The sequence below is a fragment of the Geotrypetes seraphini genome, chromosome 8 (assembly GCF_902459505.1).
Source record: "Geotrypetes seraphini chromosome 8, aGeoSer1.1, whole genome shotgun sequence".
Classification (NCBI taxonomy): Eukaryota; Metazoa; Chordata; class Amphibia; order Gymnophiona; family Dermophiidae; genus Geotrypetes; species Geotrypetes seraphini.
Genome location: NC_047091.1, coordinates 78,730,721 through 78,758,267, shown reverse-complemented (window position 1 = coordinate 78,758,267; position 27,547 = coordinate 78,730,721). Strand labels below are relative to the sequence as shown.

Genomic DNA, 27,547 nt, shown 5'->3' with positions numbered 1-27,547 from the left:
CTCCTCCTGTCGGAACCCCGGAACCCCCTCCCCCCCCAAACTTGTAATCGCCGACAGGAGGATGCCCAACTCCTCCTGTGGGAACCCCCTCCCCCCCAAACTCGTAATCGCCGACAGGAGGATGCCCAACTCCTCCTGTCGGAAAGCCCAACGACCCCCCGCCCCAACTAATCTCCCTCCCCCAACTAACCTTTCAATGTTGGTCAGCTGGACGGGTCTTGTTGCCGTCCAGCCGACGGGTCTGCCTCGTGGAAATGAGACGGCACGCCCCTTCCCGGCCCATCCCCGCTAAATCTAAGGCCTGATTGGCCCAGGCTGTAGAAGCCTGGACCAATCAGGCCTTAGGCATAGCGGGTCCGCCCATCCCCACTAATCCTAAGGCCTGATTGGCCAAGGTGCCTAGCCTGGGCCAATCAGGCCTTAGATTTAGCGGGGATGGGCCGGGAAGGGGCTTGCCGTCTCATTTCCACGAGGCAGACCCGTCGGCTGGACGGCAGCAAGACCCGTCCAGCTGACCAACATTGAAAGGTTAGTTGGGGGAGGGAGATTAGTTGGGGCGGGGGGTCGTTGGGCTTTCCGGCAGGAGGAGTTGGGCATCCTCCTGTCGGCGATTACGAGTTTGGGGGGGAGGGGGTTCCGGGGTTCCGACAGGAGGAGTTGGGCATCCTCCTGTCGGCGATTACGAGTTTGGGGGGGAGGGGGCTCGGGGTACCGACAGGAGGAGTTAGGCATTCTCCTGTCGGTGATGGGACAGGCGGCCGCAACAACCTTGGCCGCTATACATATTGCAGCAGGGAGATCCCTTGCTGCCATAAGTATAGCGGCCGCGTCTAATTTAACCCGATTCTCTAAAGACGCCGGTTACAGAATCGGCGTTTAGTATAGGACGCCTCTCCCGGGCGGCCTGCCTGGGGAGCATTTTTTTTTTAAAAACGTGCATCCCGATTGGCTGATTAGACAGCTGTAGGACGTCTACAGCTGCCTAAAATCGGGACGCACTTTTGGAGAATCAGGGCCTTAAATGTTTTTCTGGTTTGTGATACAGCTTTTCTGGTTTGTGATACAGCTTTTCTGGTTTGTGATGACCTGTACCATACACAGGTAATAAATGTCTTTTTTTCAGCAATAAATGTGTACTGTATTCTTCTTCATGGAAAAATAAGACATCCCCCTGAAAATAAGACCTTGTGCATATTTTGGAGTTTTTAAAAATATAAGACAGTGTCATATATTCGGGGAAACAGGGTATGTGTGTATGAATGCGTGCATGTATGTGTGCGTGTGTATATATATATATATATGCATGCATGTGTGCGTGTGTGTATATATATGTATGCATAAATGCATGTATGTGTGCGTGTATATATATATATGCATGCGTGCATATATATATATGTATGCATGCGTGCATATATATTTATATATATGAATGCATGTGTGTGTGCGTGTGTGTATATATGTGTATGCATGCATGTATGTGTGCGTGTGTATATATGTGTATGCATGCGTGCGTATATATATATGTGTGTGCGTGTATATATATATATGCATGCACGCGTGTGTATATATATATATGTGTGTATGCATGTATGTGTGCGTGTGTATATATATCTATACACATATATGTGTGTGTATACATGTGTACATGTATGTGTGCGTGTATATTTATATATATATATATTTATATATATATATATTTATATATATATATATATATATATATATATATATATATATATATGTATGCATGTGTATATATATATATATATATATATATATATATATATGTGTATGCATGTGTATATATATGTGTATGTGTTTTTCAGGCTGGCCATCTTTTCCACCACAAACTGTCTAAAAGGGGAAATACTGGTACTAAGTACAAAAGTCCAGTTAGGGGCAGAAAGCACAGGTGTTATAAGAGGACAGCAGATATTCTCACATGTGGGTGTTGTCATCCATACAGCCCAGTGCACACAGTGTTAAAAGTGTACCACCTATGACCTGCAATAATTATATATTTTGATTGGGAAGGCACTACTGATGTGGCTTATAAATCTGGTGAAAGACAGACTGTCTAGTGGTGATCTCCTTTGAGGAAGAAGTGGTGAAGGGCCTGAAGGGATGCCATAAGAGTCAAGAACAATAACATCGTTTGAACAGCACAGGTTTGATTTTAGTGCCTGAATTAAAGTCTGAGGCCTTTTTCACCTCATGCACTAAAATCAAACCTGTGCTGTTCAAACGATGTTATTGTTTTTGACTCTTATGGCATCCCTTCAGGCCCTTCACCATCTCTTCCTCAAAGGAGATCACCACCAGAAAGTCTGTCTTTCACCAGATTTATAAGGCACATCAGTAGTGCCTTACCAATCAAAACGGAATCCGAGGCTGAACCCAGGACTGAACTTATGGATGCTTTGGATTAGGAAGAATGGCCAAAGGACTGTCTCAAACTACCATTCCACAACTTTGATGAAGGAAGCTATATTCAGGAATTGGAAGACACTTCTATTAATCCCAGTAGCTCCCAGAAAACTTGAACACACTGTATTGGATTTAACAGACCACTTCAGCATCAGCTCCTTCTTGTTGAGTCAGCATTAAAAAGATCTAATAGTTCCGGGACTTATGCCAGCAATTCACCAGGTAGAAAAGGAAAAACCTTGGATAGATTTACCCACAGAATCTTCCATAGCTCCATGTTAACAAGCAGAATCCTAAGTTATAATTTTTATATGACTTTCTATATGAAGTCTCTCTTTCAAAAGCTAAATGCATTTGCCCAATACCTTCCTTCAGATAATCTGGACTCAGTTTGTATATGATCTCTTTGAAACCAGAAAATATATGGCACGTTCTGTCTGATAATATTACTAGAATCTAGGCAGATATTCTCACAAACTTCCCACCTCCCCTAGTTGGCTTATTAGCTTTTTTTTATTGAACTGATGGTGCACATGGGGAAATGAAGAAAGCAGGTGAACTGTTGGGCATAGGGAGGGAGAAAGAAATATTGGACATATTGACAAATATTGGTCTCGGGACTCAAGGAGCTCCCGTACGAGGAGCGGTTGGGGAAATTGCAGCTCTACTCACTTGAGGAACGTCGAGAGAGGGGCGATATGATCGAGACATTCAAATATCTCACGGGCCGCATCAAGGTGGAAGAAGACATCTTCTTCTTCAAGGGGCCAGCGGCAACAAGGGGGCATTCGTGGAAAATCAGGGACGGGAAACTGCACAGTGACACTAGGAAGTTCTTCTTCACTGAAAGGGTGGTTGATCGCTGGAATAGTCTTTCACTTCAGGTTATTGAGGCCAGCAGTGTGCCGGATTTTAAGGCCAGATGGGATAGACATGTGGGATCTATCCGCAAAGATAGATAGGGAGGGTCACCGGAGTGGGCAGACTTGATGGGCCGTGGCCCTTATCTGCCGTCTATTTCTATGTTTCTATGATAGGAGAGGCATAAGGTACAGATGCATGGGGAAGATGGAGAAATGTTGGATGTGGTGGTGGTGGAGAGGGAACAGTGGGACTGATGAACAAAAATAAGCGTAAACCTCCTCCTAGCTTTTCTTATTATTTAAACTACAGTACTTTTTTTGAGGATTTTCTTTAATGTTTTTAGAGACTGTGTACTGTACAGGATCCGAGTTACATACAAATTCAACTTAAGAATGGTTTAAAAAATGGAACAGAACATACGCAAGTAAGGCTAGACTCTAATAGGGCACTGGTCTTTGACCTAAGGGCCGCCGTGTGAGCGGACTGATGGGCACGATGGACCACTTGTCTGACCCAGCAGCGGCAATTCTTATGTTCTTAACCCAGGGACCGACTGTATTCAAATCTGTGAATAGTTTCCAAATTCTATTTGCTTCTTAAAAAAAAAAAAAAATTAGAAACAATTGCTGTGAGTAGTTCCATTTGCCCCCTCAGTCACAGACCACGGATCCTCTTTCTCATCCCATCTCTGTGACATCGTCTCTTCAGCAATCTCTTCAATGGTGGTTGAACTCCTCCAATCTTTCCAGGGGTCTACTTTTTCATCTACCCCCTCACTCCATGATTATAACAACGGATGCCTCCCCCTATGCATGGGGAGCTCACCTGGGAGATCTTCGCACCCAGGAGCTCAGGAACGTCAACACCACATCAACTTCCTGGAACTCAGGGCCATGTTCTATGCTCTCAAGGCCTTCCAACACCTTCTTGTGAGACCTGAGAAAAGCCGCCACCACAATAAGGCACTTGGTGAACACCCTGGGCGATGATGCCAGGCCAAAGGGTAGCACTTTGTACTGATAGTAAGGTGCTGTATCTGAAATCAGAGGTAGCGACGTGAAGTCAGATTGATTGGAATGTGAGTGTAGACCTCTTTGAGGTCTAGGGAACATAGCCAGTCGTGTTGAGAGAGAAGTGGGTAAAGCGTGGCAAGGGAGAGCATTCTGAACTTTTCCTTGACCAGACACTTGTTGAGGTCCCGGAGATCGAGGATGGGACGGAGGTCTCCTGTCTTCTTGGGAACTAGGAAGTAGCGGGAGTAGAATCCCTGACCCCTTTGGTCTGAGAGTACCTCTTCGATGGCATTGAGAAAAAGGAGGGAGTGGACCTCCCTCAGGAGGAGGGGGGATTGGGAGGAGTGGGAAGCAGACTCTATGGGAGGATTGTCTGGTGGAAGAGTCTGAAAATTCAGAGAGTAGCCGTGGCGAATGATGTTGAGGACCCATTGGTCTGATGTGATGACCTCCCAACGGCTGAGGAAGAGTTGGAGGCGTCCTCCGATAGGCTGAGGAAGAGGCAATGATGGTGGGAGACTGGCTATGCCCTGGAGAAAAGAGTCAAAAGGGTTGAGATGGTTTTGACGGAGGGAGAGGCTTGGCAGGTTGATGAGACTGGGAGCGAGCCCGAGTTTGATGCTGGTGACGAGGACGGCGAGGTTGCTGTTGAGGCGGGTTGAGAGGTCTGGCCGAGAACCTGCGCTGGTAGGAGGACTGTTGTCTGTAGGGGCGAGCAGGCGGAGTCTTCTTTTTAGGTTTCACCAGAGTATCCCACCTGGTCTCGTGCGCTGAGAGTTTCTGGGTTGTTGAGTCCAGGGACTCCCTGAAGAGCTCGTCACCAAGACAAGGTGCGTTAGCCAGGCGGTCTTGGTGGTTAATGTCGAGGTCAGAAACTCTCAGCCAGGCCAAACGCCTCATGGCAACAGCCATGGCAGATGCTCGAGAGGTCAGTTCAAATGAGTCATAAATGGAGCGCACCATAAATGGAGCGCACCATGAATTGGAGTAGACTGGAAATTTGCTGTTGGAAGAGGGGGACCTTACGTTCAGGAATGTATTTCTGTAAGGAGGAGAGTTGTTGCACCAGATGCTTCATGTAGAAGGAGAAGTGAAAGGTGTAATTATTTGCCCTGTTGGCCAGCATTGCATTCTGGAAAAGGCGCTTGCCAAACTTATCCATAGTTTTTCCCTCTCTGCCAGGAGGGGTGGAGGCATAGACACTGGAGCCCTGAGTTTTCTTCAAGGTGGACTCTACCAGGAGAGATTCATGGGGCAATTGAGGCTTGTCAAACCCTGGGATTGGAATGACCCGGTACAAGCTATCCAGTTTGCGAGGGGCCCCGGGGACAGTGAGGGGGTTCTCCCAATTTTTGTAAAAAGTTTCCCATAGGATGTCGTGGACGGGTAACTTAAGGAATTCCTTGGGAGGTTGCTCAAAGTCTAAGGCATCAAGAAAAGCCTGGGACTTTTTAGAGTCGGACTCTAAGGGAATGGAAAGAGCTGTTGACATCTCCCTGAGGAATTTGGTGAAAGAGGACTGTTCAGGTTTGGAAACGGTATCAGCCACCGAGGGTTCTTCGTCCGTCGACGAAGCGTCTTCCTCGGTACCGTGCGGGGATTCTTCCCATAAGTCCGGGTCCCTGATGTCGGGGTGCGCACGGCGGGACATCGGTGTGGAGGGCTCGGCATGGCGGGTCTTGGAGAGAGACTTGCCGGAGCGTACCGAGGCGGTACCGGGAGAGGAAGACCGGTGCCGTTCCTGGTACCGGGAAGGGTCGGTATCAGAGCGGGCCTGCACCGTAGGTTGGGAACGGTGTGGTTCAGCCGAGAGCACCGGCATGGAAGTGTTAAGCGGTACCGAGGGGGTCGACACCGATGGGATCGTGCGAGGCTCGGACCGATCCTGTACCGGAAGGTGTGGGGCCAGCATCGCCGGCAACAGTTGTTGGAGTTGCTGCTGCAGCTGCTCCTGTAATTTGGCTTGGAGTATGGCCGCGATGCGGTCGTCCAGGGGAGGCACCGGTACCGCTTTTTTCTTCTTCGGTACCATAGGTGCCGCTCTACGGTCCGGCGATGACGAGGCCGATGACGAGGCACTCACCGATATCGGAGCGTTTGCGGGGTCGGTGCAGTGCCGGGAGGACCGGCGTCGCAACTGTGGCAGGAGGGCGCTCAAGGGAAGTGGAAGGCTTCTTAGCCGGCTTACTTGGGGCCAGCGACCCCGAAGAAGGATCCGGTGGCGTCGAAGTAGTCGGTGCCGACTTTTGAGGTGCCGTCGATGTCGCGGCAGGCTCCATAGCAGATCCGGTACTGAAAAGAATATTTTGTTGGATCTGCCTATTTTTTAATGTGCGTTTTTTGAGAGTAGCACAGTGGGTGCAGGTGTCAGCCCGATGCTCCGGACCCAAGCACTGCAGGCACCAATTGTGCGGGTCGGTGAGAGAGATCGGGCGTGCACACCGCTGGCACTTCTTAAAGCCCGGTTGAGGGGACATGAAGGGAAACACGGCCTCCGCAAAATCGAAGCCGGAGGCCTGTATGGTGGCAACAGGCCCCGCTGGGGCCGGCTTGAAAAAAGAGAGAAAACTCGATGAGTTTTTTTTTTTTTTTTTTGAAAGTAAAAAATAAAGTAATCCGATGGAAAAAATAGAAGAAAAATGAAAAAAGTACGCGAGCGGGAAGGCAGAAACTAGTTTTTCAACGGCCGTTGAAAACACATGTGTCTTCTTCACTCCGCGGAAACGAAGAAACTGGGGACCACGCACTCCTCCGTCGGGCGAAAAGGCACTCGTGCATGCTAGTGCGGCCAACTAGAACTTTCTAGTTAAAAGTGTCCGTACCGGGGCTCCGTCGGTGACGTCACCCATGCGTTAAGAATATGCTGCCTGCTTGTCCTGGGATAATCAGACTTTCCATCCTCCCAGCCTATGCAGACTGAACCTCCAGGTCCAAGCCTGTGTCCTTGACTGGTTGGGGTGCCTGTTGATGGGAACTCCCCCACACCATTGCTTCTGGTGCGCTTCAAGTGGATGCAGAAGATCCTTGGCAGTTCAAATAGGCATTCCACATGAGACTCTCAATATTGAGGTGACGTCTTGGACTGGTGGTCTCGAGGACCCTGGCAGAGACACCATGCTGGTCCTCCTCAGTGCAGCAGCCACACATGTCTAAGCTTGGGCAATGTATTTTCAGAGGGCTCTGGAAAGGGTCTCTTCCCCTGGGAACACACCTCCTGTGGATCCCCAGCCCTCGAGGACTCTTAGGAGGCTGAGCCCAAGGCTTGCGCACCATTATACAAGGCACATGGATGCTCCTTGGCTGACCATCCAGCGCAAACCTTGCACGATATAGGGATAAAAAGGCCCAAGAGGTCCATCCCTGTTGATTTTAAGCAAAATTGAGTGGTTTTGAGGAAGATGGAGGTTTTAGAAAAAAAAAAAAAAAGATTGTTTAACATCCAAGATGATTGCCACCAGGAAAAATCACACCAAAAAAATGGCCCATGGAGATCTGCCTGATGGACAAAAACACAGGGAAAGGAGTTTTAGAAGAGAGGAACCTAGGCTTTGGGTACAGAAACATTCACATAATCAACTTTTGAAGACCCCACCCCTGATTTTCCCCATAGGCTATAATAGCCTTACTCACTGAGCCATGTGGTGCATGCCTGCTTCAGCACAGAAACTCAGCTGGAACAAATGGAGAAGAGATCTGCCTCATAGATTCATTGGACAAACCTGATCTTCGGGCTACCAGTTGGACCAAGGTCAGACTGAGCCTCAACTCCTGGAAAACCTCGTTGCGAAGTGGGATGGCCACGCAGCCGGCTATTAATCTTAACAGAGCTGAGAAGGAGCCCAAACAGCCTGCGCTCAAGCTCCTGACTAAATCAGGGATGCGAGCAAATATGCAGGGGATGGTCCCTGAGCTATAAAAAAATGCCAGCAGGCTGGCTGGTTTGGTGTCCCTGAGGAGCTGATCCTGTTAGCAGTAGACTTCCGCGATACAAGTGTGCATCTTCTCCCAGGCAGAGGTACCAAGCAAATACTGAGAAAAAAATACTCGGAAATAATAAACCGCAGAGCAACTTGCTTGCAGAAAAATTAAGGGGGCAGGAGCAGCTCAAAGGGAAGGAGGTGGAATTGAAAACATGAATGACAGTTTTCTGCAACTTGCTGGTTCAGATACAAAGAGCTACAATTCAGGACCACTAGACACTGCACTAGAAAATGAATTAAAATCAATAAAAGTCCCACTAGAAATCCATAACAAATCAAACTAAATTTTAATTAGTGATAGACTGCAAATGTCTTACAATGAGAATTGCCGCTAGGAAGCACAGACCCCCATGCCCTCTGCTCTGTGCACGGCCAGTGAAGGCGAGGATAGCAGGGTGCTAGGACAGGATCCCAAGCGCCATCAACAAATACACAAGATGCATGGGCAGCTGGGATGCAGTCCACTACCACACACATCCCCCTGCATCTCCTCATACAGTACAGGAACTTGGGGAGCTGCTTCTTCAGCTTTCCTTGTCCAAATGACCCAGCTCCTCTAGCCACAGGTAAGGGGGAGACGAGGGGAAAAGGACAGATGAAGTCAGACCTATCATCGGATTGCAATTAAACCCACGTCCATCAGTTTTTGAATCTTCTGGGCTATGACAGGATTCTTCAGGTGCCTGTTAAAGAGGTAGGAAAGAAAATAAAAAGGTTAATTGGTACAGCCTGCTCTACACTCATGCAGAGGGCAGATGCACACATTCTGTGAATTCTATTACAATAATATACTTGTATCGTGTACAATAAAGCTCTTGCTACAATGTATGGAGTTAAATTCACTTTTTGCGAGTAGCAAGATTAGTGTAAGTTTATGATGGTCCAGTGTAAGCTCCTCCCAAGATGATGGCCAAAGTACTGACCGCATTAAGGGTTTCATTGATTTACTTCTAAAAGATTTATAGATGACGTCTTTTTCATTTGGAATGGATCTGAAGCTGAGTTAAAACTCTTTACAGATGACCTTAATAGATTTGACAGCAATATTAAATTCATTTTTAATATAGAGAAAAATAAAATTGCTTTTTTGGATATTTTGGTCTGTAAACAACATAAGAGAGTGCGAACAACTCTTTATAGTAAACCCTCAGACCGGAACACCCTGCTGGAATACAACAGTCATCATCCCACCAAATTAAAAGAAGGTATTCCCATGGGACAGTTCCTCAGGATCAGACGTTTATGTTCCGACAAACAGGACTTTCAAACACAAGCCAATATTAACATAAGCAATGCCTCTGCTGGGTCAGACCTGAGGTCCATCGTGCCCAGCAGCCCGCTCACGCGGCAGCCCCAACAGGTCCAGGACCTGTGCAGTGATCCTCTATTTATACCTTTCTATCCCCCTTTCCAGCAGAAAATTGTCCAATCCTTTCTTAAACCCCAATACTGTATTCTGCCCCATTACGTCCTCTGGAAGCGCATTCCAGGTGTCCACCACACGCTGGGTAAAGAAGAACTTCCTAGCATTTGTTTTGAATCTGTCCCCTTTCAGTTTTTCCAAATGCCCTCTTGTTCTTATATTTTTTGAAAGTTTGAAGAATCTGTCCCTCTCTACTCTCTCTATGCCCCTCATGATCTTATAAGTCTCTATCATATCCCCTCTAAGTCTCCTCTTCTCCAGGGAAAAGAGACCCAGTTTCTCCAATCTCTCAGCGTATGAAAGGTTTTCCATCCCTTTTATCAGATGTGTCGCTCTCCTCTGAACCCTCTCGAGTAACGCCATATCCTTCTTAAGGTACGGTGACCAATATTGGACGCACCATCGCCCGATACAGCGGCAGGATAACTTCCTTCGTCCTGGTTGTAATACCCTTCAGCACAGTTACTTACCGTAACAGGTGTTATCCAGGGACAGCAGGCAGATATTCTTGACTGATGGGTGACGGCACCGACGGAGCCCCGGTACGGACAATTTTAGAGTGATTGCACTCTAAGAACTTTAGAAAGTTCTAGCTAGGCCGCACCGCGCGTGCGCGAGTGCCTTCCCGCCCGACAGAGGCGCGCGGTCCCCAGTTAGGATAAGCCAGCTAAGAAGCCAACCCGGGGAGGTGGGAGGGACGCAAGAATATCTGCCTGCTGTCCCTGGATAACACCTGTTACGGTAAGTAACTGTGCTTTATCCCAGGACAAGCAGGCAGCATATTCTTGACTGATGGGTGACCTCCAAGCTAACAAAAAAGAGGGATGGAGGGAAGGTTGGCCATTATGAAAATAAATTTTGTAAAACAGATTGGCCGAAGTGTCCATCCCGTCTGGAGAATGCATCCAGACAATAATGAGATGTAAAAGTATGAACTGAGGACCAAGTAGCAGCCTTGCAGATTTCCTCAATAGGAGTAGAACGGAGGAAAGCTACAGACGCTGCCATAGCTCTAATTTTGTGGCCCGTGACAGAACCTTCCAGTGTCAGGCCGGACTGAGCATAACAAAAAGAAACGCAAGCAGCAAGCCAATTGGACAGAGTGCGTTTAGATACAGGATGACCCAACTTGTTAGGATCAAATGACAAAAACAGTTGAGGAGATGATCTGTGAGGTTTGGTGCGATCAAGATAGTAAGCCAGAGCACGTTTACAATCCAAGGTATGCAAAGCCTGTTCACCTGGATGAGAATGAGGCTTTGGGAAAAAAAACAGGTAGAACGATGGATTGGTTAAGATGAAATTCAGACACAACCTTAGGAAGGAACTTGGGATGTGTGCGGAGGACGACCTTATCATGGTGAAAAACAGTGAAAGGTGGATCCGCCACCAGTGCATGGAGCTCACTGACCCTCCTGGCAGAAGTGAGAGCTATTAAAAAGACCACTTTCCAAGTTAGAAATTTAAAATGCGTTGAGGCCAACGGCTCGAAAGGAGGCTTCATCAACGCAGAAAGAACCACATTCAGATCCCATAGAACAGGAGGGGCTTTAAGAGGTGGTTTCACATTGAAAAGGCCCTTCATGAACCTTGAAACTAAGGGATGAGCTGAGAGGGGTTTTCCATGAATCGGCTCATGAAAAGCTGCAATGGCACTAAGGTGGACCCTTATCGAAGAGGATTTAAGACCAGAGTCAGATAAGGACAATAAATAGTCCAACACCAGTCCCACTGCTGTAGATATGGGATTATGGTGATGTAACAGGCACCAGGAAGAAAACCGAGACCACTTTTGTTGGTAACATTGAAGAGTGGACGGTTTCCTGGAGGCATCAATAATAGAACGGACAGGCTGAGAAAGGAGAACATGAGCTGGAGTCAGCCCGAGAGATACCAAGCTGTCAGGTGCAGAGACTGTAAGTTGGGATGAAGCAGCGTTTGCTGATGCTGTGTAAGCAGTGAAGGAAACAGAGGAAGAGGTATGGGTTCCCTGGAACTGAGTTGAAGTAGAAGGGAAAACCAATGCTGTCTGGGCCACCGTGGAGCGATGAGAATCATGGTGGCTTGTTCCCTCTTGAGCTTGAATAAGGTGCGCAGCATGAGCGGAAGAGGAGGGAATGCATAAAGGAAGAGATTGGTCCAATCTAGGAGAAATGCATCGGGTTCCAGACGGTGAGGAGAGTAAAGTCTGGAGCAAAACAGGGGCAGTTGATGGTTGTGGGGAGCTGCAAAAAGATCCACTTGAGGAGTGCCCCATTGAGAGAAAATGAACTGGAGAGTCGAGGGGTCGAGAGTCCATTCGTGAGGTTGAAGGATTCTGCTGAGATTGTCTGCTAAGCAATTCTGTTCCCCCTGGATGTAGACTGCCTTCAGGAATAGGTGACGAGCAGTCGCCCATGTCCAAATCCTTTGAGCTTCCTGACATAAGGGACGGGATCCCGTCCCTCCCTGTTTGTTGATGTAGTACATTGCAACTTGGTTGTCTGTGCAAATGAGAAGAACTTGAGGAAAAAGGAGATGTTGGAAAGCTTTGAGGGCGTAAAACATCGCTCTGAGTTCCAGAAAATTGATGTGGTGTTTCTTTTCCTGGGTGGTCCAAAATCCCTGAGTTTGGAACTCGTTCAAGTGAGCTCCCCATGCATAGGGGGAGGAATCCGTGGTGATGACCAGTTGATGAGGAGGTAGATGGAACAGTAGACCTCTGGATAGATTTGATGATTTCAACCACCAAAGAAGCGACTGTCGAAGAGACAAGGTCACAGATATGTGTCGTGAACAAGGATCCGTCGCTTGTGACCACTGAGTCGCTAGGGTCCATTGAGGAGTCCGCAGGTGGAGACGTGCGAAGGGAGTGACATGTACTGTGGAGGCCATGTGTCCCAAGAGCACCATCATGTGATTCGCAGAGATTGAAGGTTGCTGGAACACCTGCTGACACAGATGAAGGATGGTGTGAAGGCGGTTTGGAGGAAGAAAAGCCCTCATCCGAACAGTATCCAGAATGGCTCCAATGAATTGAAGTCGCTGAGTTGGAATGAGGTGCGACTTGGGTAGATTGATTTCGAACCCCAACAGTCGAAGGAAGTAAATGGTCTGATCGGTGGCTGTGTGAACGGACTGAGGAGAAGGAGCCTTGATGAGCCAGTCGTCCAGGTAAGGGAAGACTTGAAAGTTGTGGGAGCGGAGATAAGCTGCGACCACAATCAGACATTTGGTGAATACCCTGGGCGAGGAGGCTAGGCCGAAGGGTAGCACCTTGTATTGGTAATGATGTTGATTGACAAGAAAGCGAAGATATTGTCTGGACATCAGATGAATTGGAATGTGAGTATACGCCTCCTTGAGATCGAGGGAACATAGCCAGTCTTCCTGAGAAAGAAGAGGGTATAGGGTGGCAAGAGATAACATCTTGAACTTCTCCTTGACCAGACATTTGTTGAGATCCCTGAGATCTAATATTGGTCTGAGATCCCCGGTCTTTTTGGGGACAAGAAAGTACCGGGAATAAAATCCCAGGCCTTGCTGGTCCAGAGGAACTGGTTCGATGGCATTGAGAAGAAGGAGGGATTGAACCTCCTGAGCGAGGAGGAGGGACTGAGCCTTGTTGGAAGCAGACTCTTTTGGCAGACTTACAGGTGGAGGAGTCTGAAAATTTAGGGAGTAGCCGTGGGCGATGATAGCAAGTACCCACTGGTCGGAGGTGATTGCTTCCCAGCGAGATAGAAAAATTTTTAGTCGACCTCCTATGGGCTGAGGTAGAGGACATGAGGGAGGAAGACTGGCAATGTCCTGGAGAAAGGAGTCAAAAGGGCTGCGTCGACTTAGGTTGAGTAGCCGGTTTGACAGTGGGCTGCTGTTGTTGACGAGCCTGTTGCTGCTGCTGACGCTGTCTGCGAGGTTGAGGAGGATGAGGCTGAGCCGGTCGAGCAGAAAACCTCCTTTGATATGAAGATTGTTGCCTGAATGGACGAGGAGGAGGAGGTTTCTTCTTGTTTTTCAACAAGGTGTCCCACCTAGTTTCATGGGCGGAGAGCTTTTGTGTGGTGGTATCCATGGACTCCCCAAACAGCTCATCCCCTAGGCAAGGCGCATTGGCAAGCCGGTCCTGATGGTTTACGTCCAGTTCTGAGGCCCGCAGCCACGCTAATCTTCTCATTGCTACAGAGATAGCAGTAGCACGAAACGTCAGTTCAAAAGTATCATAAATAGAACGGACCATAAACTTCCTGAGTTGCAAAAGACTAGAAGTACATTGCTGAAAAGCAGGAAGTTTACGGTCCGGAATATACTTTTGAAAAGAGGTTACCTGTTGAACGAGATGCTTCAGGTAAAATGAAAAGTGGAATGCGTAATTACCTGAGCGGTTGGCCAGCATGGCATTTTGGTAAAGATGCTTTCCAAATTTGTCCATGGCCTTTCCTTCCCTGCCAGGAGGGACAGAGGCATACATACTGGCTCCTGCAGATTTCTTTAGGGTTGACTCTACCAACAGAGATTCATGGGGAAGTTGGTGTTTGTCAAATCCAGGTATTGGAATCACTTTATACAGAGATTCCAGTTTTCTTGGGGCTCCTGGGATTGTCAAAGGAGTTTCAAGATTTTTATAAAAAGTTTCCCTCAAGATGTCATGGAGAGGTAACTTTAAAAACTCTTTAGGAGGTTGGTCAAAATCCAAGGCATCCAAAAATGCCTTGGATTTTTTAGAGTCAGACTCTAAAGGAATAGACAGAGTGTCTGACATCTCCTTTAAAAATTTAGTGAAGGAGGAGTGCTCTGGCTTAGCAGTAGTATCCTGCACCGATGGTTCCTCCTCATCAGATGTGTAATCCTCCTCGGTACCGAGGGGATCATCTGAATCGTCCCACAAGTCAGGGTCCCGTACCGATTGTAAATGGCCCTGGGAAAGTGGAGTCGATGTATCAGTATGTTTAGTCTTGCGTACCGATTTACCAGACCGAGTGGATACGGTACCTGGAGAATGTAGAACGGTACGAGGTTCAGAGAACAGTACCGGCTCCGACACCGTAGGAGTAGCACGCCGTTTTGGTTCAGCTGACAGAACAGGCATGGACAAAGATTTTTGCGGTGCCGAAACAGTCGATGACAATAAAAGAGGCTGTTCGACAGACGGCACCGACGGCTCAGTCGGTACCGACACTGGAAGGTTCGGAGACAATAGAGCCGGGAGCAACTGTTGGAGTTGCTGCTGAAGCTGGACCTGGAGGATAGAGGCAATGCGCTCATCCAACGTTGGTCCCGATGGCACCGGTACCGGTTTTTTCTTGCTCGGTACCTTCGGTGCCGCTCGACGCTCGGGAGAAGTCGATGCCGATGACGAGGCAGAGACTTCAATGGGAGCGGAGCGTTTACGGGGCCGGCGCTCAGTCTGCAGGACTTGGCTCACTGCATGCTCGACTGGCGGGCCTAGAACAGTAGGGGAAGGCTTCTTAGCCGGCTTACCCACAGGAGTCGACACCGACGATGGATCTGGCGGTGCCGAGGTAGTCGGAGTCGATTTGGAGGAAGTCGTCGACGTCGATACCGGTGCAACTTCCATAGCGGTACCGAAAAGGATCCGCTGCTGAATTTGTCGATTTTTTAAAGTTCTTTTTTATAAAGAACTACAGCGGGTGCAGGTTTCAGCCCTATGGTCCGGACCCAGACACTGGAGGCACCACTTGTGTGGGTCGGAGAGGGAGATAGGACGTGCACACCGCTGACACTTTTTGAAACCCGGTGACGGGGGCATGAAGGGAAATACTGCTGTAGCAAAATCGAAACCCGAGGCTTTGATGGTGCCAACAGGCCCCGCCGGGTCAGTTTCGACAAAAAAATGAAAAATAAAAAGATTTTTTTTTTTTTTTTTACACAAAAGGTAAATAAGAAGAAAGAAATAAAATATGAAGAAAAAAAATACGCGCGAGCGGGAAGGCAAGTGAAATAGAAAAAAACTTCCAACAGCCGTTGGAAACACGCGTCTTCTTAGCTCCGCGGAATTAAGAAAACTGGGGACCGCGCGCCTCTGTCGGGCGGGAAGGCACTCGCGCACGCGCGGTGCGGCCTAGCTAGAACTTTCTAAAGTTCTTAGAGTGCAATCACTCTAAAATTGTCCGTACCGGGGCTCCGTCGGTGCCGTCACCCATCAGTCAAGAATATGCTGCCTGCTTGTCCTGGGATAATTGATTATACCAAGCATTCTATTCGCTCTCTTAGCGGCTGCTGCGCACTGTGCCGTCGGCTTCATTGTCATGTTCACCATTACCCCCAAGTCCCTTTCTTGGGTACTCTCGTTCACTAGCATCCCTCCAAATCAACAAAAAGATCCCACCTTTCAAAGCATAAAGTGTGGATGCTTTATGAATTACTTATCTTTGGTTTGGGCTTGGGCTGCCTGCATCACCGAAGATTGGAGCCTGTTCTTATAAACATTTCAGAACTCAAATGAAAAAATTATCTCTTCTCAAAATACTTGGTCAAATAATTTTTCTTTTTGTCATTCTTAAATTGTCCTTAGTTCATAATCTTTTGTAAACTGCGTAGAACTTACGATTACGCGGTTAAGAAGTACAATTTATGCTATAAGAATGGCTTATAAGCGCAAATTTTTAAAGAAAAGAACATAAATAAAAAAAAATGTTTTTAAGAATAAAAAGATAAATAAAGTATATGAAGAATAAAAATTAGAAAATAGGGAGGGGGAGGTTTTTCAGGATCAATGAATGAAACGTGGAACCTTGTCAGACTTGGCTGCGGTTTGCGCCATATCACCAAGCAAGTTTCCGAGATTCTTTTCCTCCCCAATCCACACCTTAAGCTTTGAATAGTGGGATCTTTTTGTTGATTTGGCACTTTCTTCATCCCTGCAATCAATGTGCTGTTAATTGCTACTGAAGCCTCACAGCGTCCTCATCCCATTCTGAGCTCTTGTTTTGTGCGCTCGATCTTCCATGCCATCACTTTTTCCATATTTTTCATGAGTGCAGCAAGGAGAAATTAGGTTCTTACCTGCTAATTTACTTTCTTTTAGCTTCTCCAGACCAGTAGAGGTTAACTTTACGATTGGGTATATATCTAATCATGACCAGCAGGTGGAGACTGAAAACAAAACTTTGGGACAGTATATCCTAGCCCCTCCTCTCTATTTCCCTCAGTCTGCCGAATAGCCAAGCAGAACCAAGAACTGGAAAACAACAGAGAGAAAAAAACAATACTCCGAAAGGAGTAACAAATAACATACCCAAAAATGCTGTTGGAAAATGCAGAGGAGAAATTCCCGAAGGAAGAAGGTCCCCACAGCTCGCCAGCTAAGCCAGCCGAGCCACAGCCGCTGTTCTTCAATTCTCCCCGGCCCTAGAAAAATACTAGAACCCGCAGCAAAAACCAAAAAACTGCCCGCGCAACAGCCCCAACAACAACAACAACAGACAGGGTGGGGACCTCTACTGGTCTGGAGAAGCTAAAAGAAAGTAAATTAGCAGGTAAGAACCTAATTTCTCCTTCTTTAGCACTCTCCAGACCAGTAGAGGTTAACTTTACGATTGGGACGTACCAAAGCAGTCCCTCTCACGGGTGGGACCCCCGAAGGGCCGATACCAGAACACGCTCACCGAACACCGCGTCCCGACGCGCCTGAACATCTACCCGATAATGCCGAACAAATGAATGCAAGGAGGACCAAACCGCAGCCTTACAAATATCCACCGGAGGCACGAGCGACGACTCAGCCCAAGAAGCCGCCTGACCCCTAGTGGAATGAGCCTTGAGAAACTCCGGAACCGGCTTCTGACTCAGAAGATAAGCGGAAGCAATCATCTCCTTGATCCAGCGCGCAATAGTAGCCTTAGAAGCGCCAGCCCCCCGACGAGGACCCGCCAGAAGCACAAAGAGATGATCGGAGCTCCGAAAATCCCGGGTCCGCTGCACATAAGCATGGAGGACCCGACCGACATCCAACTTGCGCAGCTGTCTTTGCTCAGAAGAACCCTCCCGACTACCCAAGACCGGGAGGACCACCGATTGATTGACATGAAAAGGAGAAACTACCTTCGGCAGAAAGGAAGGAACAGGCCGCAAAACAACCCGCTCCTTCGAAAACTCCAGGAAGGGAGCCCTACAAGAGAAAGCCTGTAGCTCAGACACCCGTCTAGCGGAAGTAATGGCCACCAAAAAGACCGACTTCAGCGTAAGGTCCTTCAACGAACAGCCATCCAACGGCTCGAAAGGAGGGCGCACTAGAACAGAGAGAACCAGATTGAGATCCCAAGAGGGAATCGAGGGCCTTATGGGAGGCCTGATCAACTTGGCCGCCCTAAGAAAGCGAATCACATCAGGAATGGCTGACAAACGCTGACCTGTCACCAGCCCCCGAAAAGCCGACAGGGCCGCCAGATGAACCCGAAGAGAAGACCAGGCCAGGCCCCTATCCAGGCCATCCTGCAAAAACTCTAGAATGTTAGGCAGAGAAGCGCGAAAGGAGACCACTCCCCGCGCTCGGCACCATTCCTCAAAAAGACGCCAAACCCGTACATAAGCCCGAGAGGTAGAAAGCCTCCGGGACCCCAAAAGTGTAGAGATCACCTTGTCGGAATATCCCTTCTTACTCAGGCGGCCCCTTTCAAGAGCCAAGCCGTAAGACAAAAGGGAGACGGGTCGAACATGGGAATGGGACCCTGCGTCAGAAGATCGCACCCGAGAGGCAGAGGAAGAGGATCCGCCACCAGATGCCTCACCAGATCTGCATACCACGGACGACGAGGCCAATCCGGAGCCACCAAGACCACCAGCCCCGGATGGCGAACAATGCGAAGCAGTACTCTGCCCACTAATGGCCAAGGAGGGAACACATACAACAGCCCCTCCGTTGGCCACGGTTGGACCAGAGCATCCAGACCCTCGGCCAGACCGTCCCTGCGACGACTGAAGAAGCGGGGTACTTTGGCGTTGCCACTTGTAGCCATCAGATCCATCAGGGGCTGCCCCCAAGCACGCACTAGCAACTGAAACGCCTCGGCGCCGAGACACCACTCTCCCGGATCCAAGAAGTGACGACTGAGGAAGTCCGCCTGAACGTTTTCTACCCCGGCAATGTGAGAGGCCGAGAGGTCCAGAAGATGCGACTCCGCCCAAACCATGAGCCGAGCCGCCTCCTGCGCCACCAGAGTGCTCTTGGTGCCCCCCTGACGATTGACATAAGCCACCGCCGTGGCATTGTCCGACAGGACTCTGACCGACTTGCCCAACAAAAGGGAGTGGAAAGCCAACAGCGCCAGCCGGACCGCCCTGGTCTCCAACACGTTGATCGACCAGGAGGCCTCCTCCGTGGACCAGGTTCCCTGAGCTGAGTGACCCAGGCACTGGGCCCCCCAACCCAGGAGACTCGCATCCGTAAGGAGCACCGTCCACTGCGGAAGATCCAGACCCACCCCCTGAACTAGGTGAGGGGTCCGGAGCCACCAACGCAGACTGCAGCGCGCCAAGCCTCGCAGGGGAACCGGAACATCCATCCCGTGCCTCTGGGGAGACCACCTCCGGAGCAGAGCATACTGGAGAGGACGCATGTGGGCCCGCGCCCACCTCACCACGTCCAGGGACGCCGCCATCGACCCCAGGACCTGGAGGAAATCTCGCGCCCGAGGACACCGGGACGCCAAAAGCAGTCGAATCTGAGACTGCAATTTGCTCACCCGGGCCTCTGGGAGGAAGACCCTCCCCAAGGAGGTGTCGAACAGCACCCCGAGGTACTCCAGACGCTGAGCCGGAACCAACCGACTCTTGGAAAGGTTGACCACCCAGCCCAGCGACCGGAGAAACTCCACCACCCGAGCCGTAACCCGGGAGCTTTCCTGCAACGACTTGGCCCGAATTAACCAGTCGTCCAGGTAGGGGTGTACCAGGATGCCCTCCGACCGCAAGGCTGCCGCGACGACCACCATCACCTTGGTGAACGTCCGGGGAGCCGTGGCCAGCCCAAAGGGAAGCGCACAGAACTGATAGTGCCGACCCAAGATCGCAAAGCGCAGGAAACGCTGATGAGAGGCCCGAATAGGAACATGCAAGTAGGCCTCCGTCAGATCGAGAGAAGTGAGAAACTCCCCCGGCTGAACCGCCAGAATGACCGACCGCAGCGTTTCCATACGGAAAGAGGGAACCTTGAGAGCCCTGTTGACCCCTTTCAAATCGAGGATGGGCCGAAAAGTCCCCTCCTTCTTGGGCACCACAAAGTAAATGGAGTACCTGCCCGTGCCCCACTCCGGGGGGGGCACTGGAACTACTGCCCTGAGATCTAGCAAGCGCTGAAGGGTCTGGCGAAACGCCAGCGTCTTCCCAGGAGTCTGACATGGAGAAGCGAGGAAAAAATCCGGCAGAGAGCGGGCGAACTCCAGGGCATAACCGTCCCGCACCACCTCCAGGACCCACTGATCGGACGTGATCTCGGCCCATTTGGGAAAAAAGTCGCGCAGCCGGGCCCCCACCGGAACCAAGGGGGGCGCCGGCAAGGCGTCATTGTGCAGGACGGGAAGCGGGGGAACCGGCGGAGGGATTCCCTGCCCCCCGACGGGCCCCCCGAAAGGGCTGCATGCGCTGGAAGAACCGACCCCGGGAAAACCCCGGAGACTGGAAAGAAGCAGCCCCACGCCCGGGGCGATACTTGCGAAATTCCCGCAAACGCCCCCGGGCCGCACCACCCCGAGACGCCGGGCGGGCACGGTCCTCCGGCAAACGGGGAACTTTCGAGTCCGACAGAGTCTGAATCAACTTATCCAAGTCCTCTCCAAATAAAAACGACCCCCGAAAGGGAAATTTAGTAAGCTTAGCTTTGGACGCAGCATCCGCCGCCCAAGCGCGCAGCCACAACACACGCCTTGCGGCCACGCCAAAAGCCATGGACTTAGCCGAGATCCGCACCAAGTCATACAGAGCATCCGAGAGGAATGAGGCAGCCATCTCAATCTTCGCTACCTCCTGATCCACCAGAGACCAGTCGTCAGACTCTCGATCCAAGACCCGCTCCGCCCACCGAAACACGGCGCGAGCGACCAGTCCCCCACAAATAGCCACCTGGACCCCAAAGGCAGAGACTTGAAAATTTTGCTTAAGGATGGTCTCCAATTTGCGCTCCTCAGAGTCCCGCAAGGCAGAACCGCCCTCAACAGGCACGGTATGCCGCTTGGAAATAGCCGAGACCACCGCATCCACGACTGGCGAAGCTAACGTAGCCCGATCCCCTTCAGGAATGGGATACAGGCGAGCCATGCTGCGCGCCAGCCGAAACGGCGTCTCCGGCGTTTTCCACTGCTCAAGAATAATATCCCGAATATCCTGATGCATAGGAAAAGAGCGGGAAACGGAACGGATCCCTCGTAACAGAGGGTCCCCCACACGCGGAGTCTCCGGCGGCGCGTCCTCAAAACGCAAAGCCGCAGAAACCTGTTGAATAAGGTCAGGCAGCTCATCTCTCTGAAAAAGGCGCACCACGGACGCCTCGTCACTGGAGAACGGGAAACCTGACAACCCGCCGCCAGCTTCCGTCCCCTCCAGAGGGTCCTGGAATTCCTCCGAAGGGTCCAGGTCCTCCTCCAGACCGACACGTTCCTCCGACCACAAATCCTCGTCCCACGACACCCGCGGACGCTTGGACAAGAGAGGCGGCGGAGGGGACGTCACGTCAGACGAGAGAGGCAAAGCCGCAGGGAGCGCGGAGGAAACCCCACCCCCCGAGACCCCCTGGGCGCAACCGGGACCCCCAGCCGCCTGAAAATAGGCTTTGCATAAAGAAAAGAAAAAATCAGGGGAAAAACCCCCCGAGGGTCCCAAGGGACTCCCTGCCACAGCAGGGGACCCAGCAGAAACCTGCCCCTGCTTAGCCAAAACAGGGGGAAGGTCACCTGAGGTGGAAGACAAAATGGAGGGGCCAGACAGAGAAGATGGCGTCTTTCCCGCCAAAACAGCTCCCTCCATAGCCTGCAGCGGCTGAGAGGCCTGAATAGTCTCAGCCACTAAAACAGGCAAGCCGGCATCAGCTGTCAAAATATCAGCTGAGAGGGAATCCTCTAAAACCCGACCGTCGGCGGCTCGGGGAATCCCTCCGTGGGCGGACGGAGAAGACCGGGCTTCTCCACCGTTCCCTGCCGACTCGCGAGGCACCATCGGCGGGGAGCTCTGGGCGCCTGCAGCCGCTGCCGACGGAGCTCCTCCACCGCACCGGCCTGAACACCGCTTGCACAGGCCGGCCGCGAGTGCCTCGCGTCTGGAGCACAATGAGCACTTTTTCCCTTTAGAAGTGCTCATTGCTCCATACGCGACCTAGCTGTAAAAAAGTGCCGGTTAGTTGAAAAAATACAGTAAAATACAGTTTTCTTAAAGGGATACAACCCTCCAGACCAGCACTACCTCAGGATTTTTTTTTTTTTTTTTTTTACAGAACAGACTCCACAGGCTCTCGAAGCAATATGCCTTGCTTGATTTAGGGGGCAAGGCTTACTGCTGAGGCTCCTCTAAAAAAAAATATGGGGAGGTGGAGGAAGTGGGGGGAGGGACCCCGCTCGTGACCCGCCGGGTTTGACACCCCCGAGGTCGGACGAACCCCCAAACAGAGTCCGTCCAAGCTCCGTCCGGCTAAAAACAGGGACAATAAACCTCTAAACAAATTCCAACAGCCCTACCAAGGGAGATGGGTACAGATCACTCAACACCTGCTGGAGACTGAAAGAAGACTGAGGGAAATAGAGAGGAGGGGCTAGGATATACTGTCCCAAAGTTTTGTTTTCAGTCTCCACCTGCTGGTCATGATTAGATATATACCCAATCGTAAAGTTAACCTCTACTGGTCTGGAGAGTGCTAAAGAAAGGGACATTTCAGATTCAATATTCTTCCCTCAGTGCTCTAGCAATGGTCAGGCCACTCCTTGGAACACATTATGTACCAAACACAGTGGTATAAATCACCATAACAGCAAAAGTTTCATGAGATGTTCTCTAAAGACTGTTCTAGAATTATGGTACGTTATAATGAGGTGTGGTTACATATTCACAAGTAGAATAATAGAAACAGCAAAAGGGAGATATTCTATTTGATAAATTTCGAGAAAGAGGTTATCCTCAGAGGATTCTGAAGAGAGCTTATTTTTGTCATCGTGAGTGGCTTTTGCAAACATCACAGAAAGATCTCCCGTTCTCCCGTGTTTTCTCCCGTTCTCTCCCCGTTGTCATCAAATATGTGATATTGTCTGCAGACATTGGGGTATTTTTAAAAAGTACACCCCCCTCTTCAACAGGTCCCGAAATTTGCATTTAGAAGAGGCAGAAATATAGGGGAAATTATCAAACACAGAGGTATTCCTCGGATAACAAACTCTGATAGAAACTCCCCTCATAAAGCCTGTAATCACCGCACACACTGTCAATACATCTGGCAAAAAGATTTTGTGGTGATTCCTAGGACTAATAAAAAGTTATTTCTCAGAACAAATACTACCTGCGATGCTATAGGGGTCATTTATTGTGTAGTATGCCCATGCAATAAGTTGTATATAGGACATACAAAACGCAAAGTCAAAATAAGAATAGGAGAACACCTCTCTAACATCAGAAGGAATCAAGTACAAGCACCTATCGTAACTCATTGGTCTGAAGCAGGTCACCCCTTGTCTGAATTTTGATATACAGTTTTGAGACAGATACATTCTCCCAGAGGGGGTGACATATCTCAGAGGCTACTTATGGAAGAACTTAGATTCATTTATGAATGGCAGACCTTTAGCCCGGTGGTTTAAATGAAGAGACAGAATGGTTCAAATTGTGATTGGTCAATTTGTTCCCTCGGAGGCGGGTTTAGATCTCCCCTTTCTGCAGTGGTAAAAGAAATTTGGACGTCATTGTGACGTGTTGAATCCAAGCCAATATAAAGTAGTGAATTTAAATGTAGCTTTTTCTTTCCGGTTCCTGCTTCCCCCTATTGAACGGCAGTGATCCTGCTGGACTTTTGAGTAAGCTATTATCTATTTATTTAATTGAGGTTAACATTAATATTATACATTTTATAGAATGTGTGCTATACACCAAGAGATATTAAAATACAAAATACTAAAGAGTTTCCACCAATTAGTTTAAATGGGATTTTAGGATTTTTCTGACATTGTTTGTTTGTTTAGTTTAGTGCCCCCTTCCTGATGACGCCTAGCGAAACTCAGTCGAAGGGAGGCCAGTAAACATGGGGCTGTAAATGGTCCATAACATTTGTTTGAAATTTCAACAGCAATATGTCTAGTGCAATTGTTTAACTTCTGCCTTCACCATTTGGTTATCTGACTCAGATAAGTAACGATTTTACAAAATATTTACTTTATGAAACATCTAAGAATGAATTTGATGTCATTTGGAGGGCAGTAAGAGGGACCTCTTACGTGCTATGATGGTCCCTCGTTTCAACCAGTGCTGGCATTTTTATGACACGATTTGGTTGGCGACTGAGCACTTTATATAATTTAGCATTTTCTGAGCACATTTTAGTAGCGACATTCGTATTGAATGTTTCATTTAATTCTATGATACTTTGGTTTGTGTGATATTTTTATGAAGAATCATACTTGTGGAGAGATTTTTTTGAACTGTTACTTCTACATCAGTCAAATGTGAGGATTACAGATGTGTGAATGCTCAGCAAAAAGACATCTACCTCTAAAATTGCTCACATAGTGCACATAACCTCCTTCCCTCCCCATTACTTACTCGCTGAGTGCCTGAGGGTCCTTTTGCATCTGTTCTAGAATGAGGCGCATGGCTGGGTCACTCATGATCTGTTGCACCTCAGGATCTGCCATGGCACGCCGCTTCACATCCTCAGGACTGTCATTGCGATGATACTGTGACATTATACAGCGTTGGTAGCCTTCCGAGGCTTCCTAAAGCATAAAAGATAATATTATTGTTATCATGTATTAAGAATATAAGAATTGCCATACTGGGACAGACTGAAGGTCCATCAAGCCCAGTATCCTGTTTTCAAAAGTAGCCAACCCAGGTCCAAAATACCTAGCTAGATCCCAAGTAGTAAAAACAAATTTTATGCTGTTTATATCCTAGGAATAAGCAGTAAATTTCCCCAAGCCATCCTAATAATGGCCTATGGACTTCTCTTTTAGGAAATTATCCAAGCCTTTTTTAAACCCCGCTAAATTTATATGATCCGTTAGCCCATCTAGCTAACTGGGATTCTTTCACCATAATCCTTCCTTCCTTTATTTCAGAAAAATCCTTCCTCCTAGTGTTTCCAGCCTTGCCCTACAATAGAGGTCTTGAAGTTGAAAGCAATATACCAGGGCCTCATTCTAGAATTTTTTTTATAGACACTAAATCCAACCAAGTGTGGCCTTTAAAGGATAACCAATATTCCTTCATGGTATCCTGAGCCCAGCCAAACCAAAACACAACTTGGAAAACTAAACCAGGACATTTCCTATAGGAGTGCACAACATTGCCACTGAGCCACAGCAAACCAAACTGCTTGTTTGTATCATCACTGATTTTCCTACAAATAGCCATACAAGATAAACTACCATATTTTTTGCTCCATAAGATGCACTTTTTCCCCCCCCAAAAAAGTGGGTGGCACCTTTTTTAAACCCCCCCATGCACCTTTCTTTACTTGCTGGCAGTCCAGCACTCCTTACGGAGTGAATACCCCACCCACTGCACCTGTCTTTAATTGCAGGCAGTCCAGCGAATACCTCACCCCGCACCTTTCTTTAATCCAGCGCTCCTTATGAAGCGAATACCGCACCCACCGCACCTTTTTTTAACACTCTCCCCCCCACACCTTTCTTTAATCGCCAGCAGTCCAGCGCTCATCTCCACCCCTTCCTTCCCAGCAGCGGGGCCGTGATGGTGTCCCGCCTTCCGATTGGCAGAGGGCAGATGGAGGAGGCATCTTCGTAGGCACGCAGGCACTAAGGAGATGAAGTGACACAACACGTGTTTTCTGCGGTGCTTTGTTTTCCTTGCAGGCTCCGCTCCAGACTTGCCGCTTGTTTGCACCGGGGAAGTGGCGGGGCTCTGAGCAGCACAATCAGTCCTGGTCGAGGCTGAGAAGACTCGGTGGCCGTGGCTCCCCCCAGGCTGACTTCATCTCTCAACCTCTGCTACTATGTGTGTACAGCACTGCACATGAATCTGCAAGAGACAGAGCCCACAACAGACATGGAGGACGGGAGATCGCAGAGGTCCGCAAGAGAAGAGGACTCTTGAGGCATTGGACCACTGGCAATTAAAAAAAAAGGTACTGGGAGGGGGAAAAGGGGGGCTGCAGGCTGCCTACCACCAGATGCACCTAGGTGTAGAGGAGGAAAAACAAAGAAAAAAAAAAAATTCTAAACCATATTTATTTTTCTTGGTTTTTCCTCCTCTACACCTAGGTGAGTCTTATGGTCAGGTGCGTCTTATAGGAGCAAAAAATACGGGTACTTTCAAACAGCCTGCATCCCCAGATTTCTATAAAAGTTTTGAAGATTTTGTTGCAATTCTGTGGCACATACCTGAATATTAAGTTATGCAAGTCTATTAAAAAGTCATTCGACATTTGTGTGTCCAGTTAACATGGTCCTTTTTCTAGAGAAAAAGGAAGTTGATCTAGAACAGGGGTAGGCAATTCCGGTCCTCGAGAGCCATAGGCAAGTCAGGTTTTCAGGATATCCACAATAAATATGCACGAGATAGAGAAGTGACGTCACAGCCCCAGATGGCAGCTTAATTTGAGCACTCCATTGTAGCTGCTCAATAAACTATTAAACTCATTACCTGCGCGTGAAGTGAGAGGCTTGCTTGGTGGTTCATTGGAACCTGAAGATGGCCACATGGAAAAAGTTGGACAAGTTCCGTTTTCTGACTGAGATGGGGGAAAAATCAAAACCCGTGCCTGGGCTTCCTCCGGCAGATAAGGGAAAACCTGCTACCTCGTCGGGGTTGGAGGACAAAGACCTGGTGGAAGCTGTGGGGGATGGAGCTATGGCCTCTACATCGGGTGCGCCCCCTTGGATTCAAGCAGATGGTGGAGTACGCCAGGATGTCAATCCAGCGATAGCGGAGGTGGGCACCCGCGTGGCGGCCTCAATGGCGGTAGAGGAAGCCGAACAAAAACTGTCTGTAAGTTCTCACGACTCTCTCCTTATAAATCTGAGAACTGTCTGGTGGCACAGAAAATTATTGCGCATAGTGTTGTCTGCAGCCAAATGTTTGCAGCTTCTTATTGGAAAAGGGGAACGGTACCATCTGAATGGGAATGGAGGGACCGGGTGGGCCATTTACTTCTTATGGAATGTGTAACAGCTAAACAGCATGGTTATTTTGATGTACATCAACGGGATTGGGCTTTGCTTTTTGGAAAATTTAAGGGTTGACTGTTAGTGAATTTTAGGGTGGGGTTGGAGGGAGCTGTGGATAGTATATTCATGGGCGGGGAGATTGGTGGGGTCTTTGGATGTTCATAGGGAGGAAGGGGGTGGGGGCTGGAGGAGTTCTGAGGGGTACTGTGTGCAATGTTGTTTTCTTTACATGTGCAGTATGAGTAGTGCTGACCCATGTTGGATTTATGCACTGGGCTTTGTATAGTGGATTGGACATTGTGGGTTGTCTTTGTTTATTGTATGATGATCCTGCATATACTGCTTTGATGTTGGTTGTATTTCAATAAAAATTTATTGATATTAAAAAATATGCACGAGATAGATTTGCATCTCAAGGAGGCAAGTGCTTGCAAATCCATCTCATATATATTCATTGTGGATATTCTGAAAACCTGTCCTGTCTGTAGCTTTCGAGGACCGGAATTGCCTACCCCTGGTCTAGAA

The 27,547-nt window shown here is 48.9% G+C and overlaps 1 protein-coding gene across 1 annotated transcript in view; it reads right to left on the bottom strand.

The window, feature by feature from the left end:
• Positions 1 to 8,548: 8,548 nt before the first annotated feature.
• The window catches only part of STIP1 (stress induced phosphoprotein 1), a 69,111-nt gene continuing 50,112 nt past the window's right edge, over positions 8,549 to 27,547 (bottom strand). The window contains exons 13-14 of the mRNA XM_033955447.1: positions 24,435 to 24,607; positions 8,549 to 8,967 (exon numbers count right to left, since the gene is read on the bottom strand). Coding sequence (XP_033811338.1) covers positions 8,895 to 8,967; positions 24,435 to 24,607 — 246 coding nt within the window. The 3' untranslated portion in view covers positions 8,549 to 8,894. The remainder of the gene's footprint in view (positions 8,968 to 24,434; positions 24,608 to 27,547) is intronic.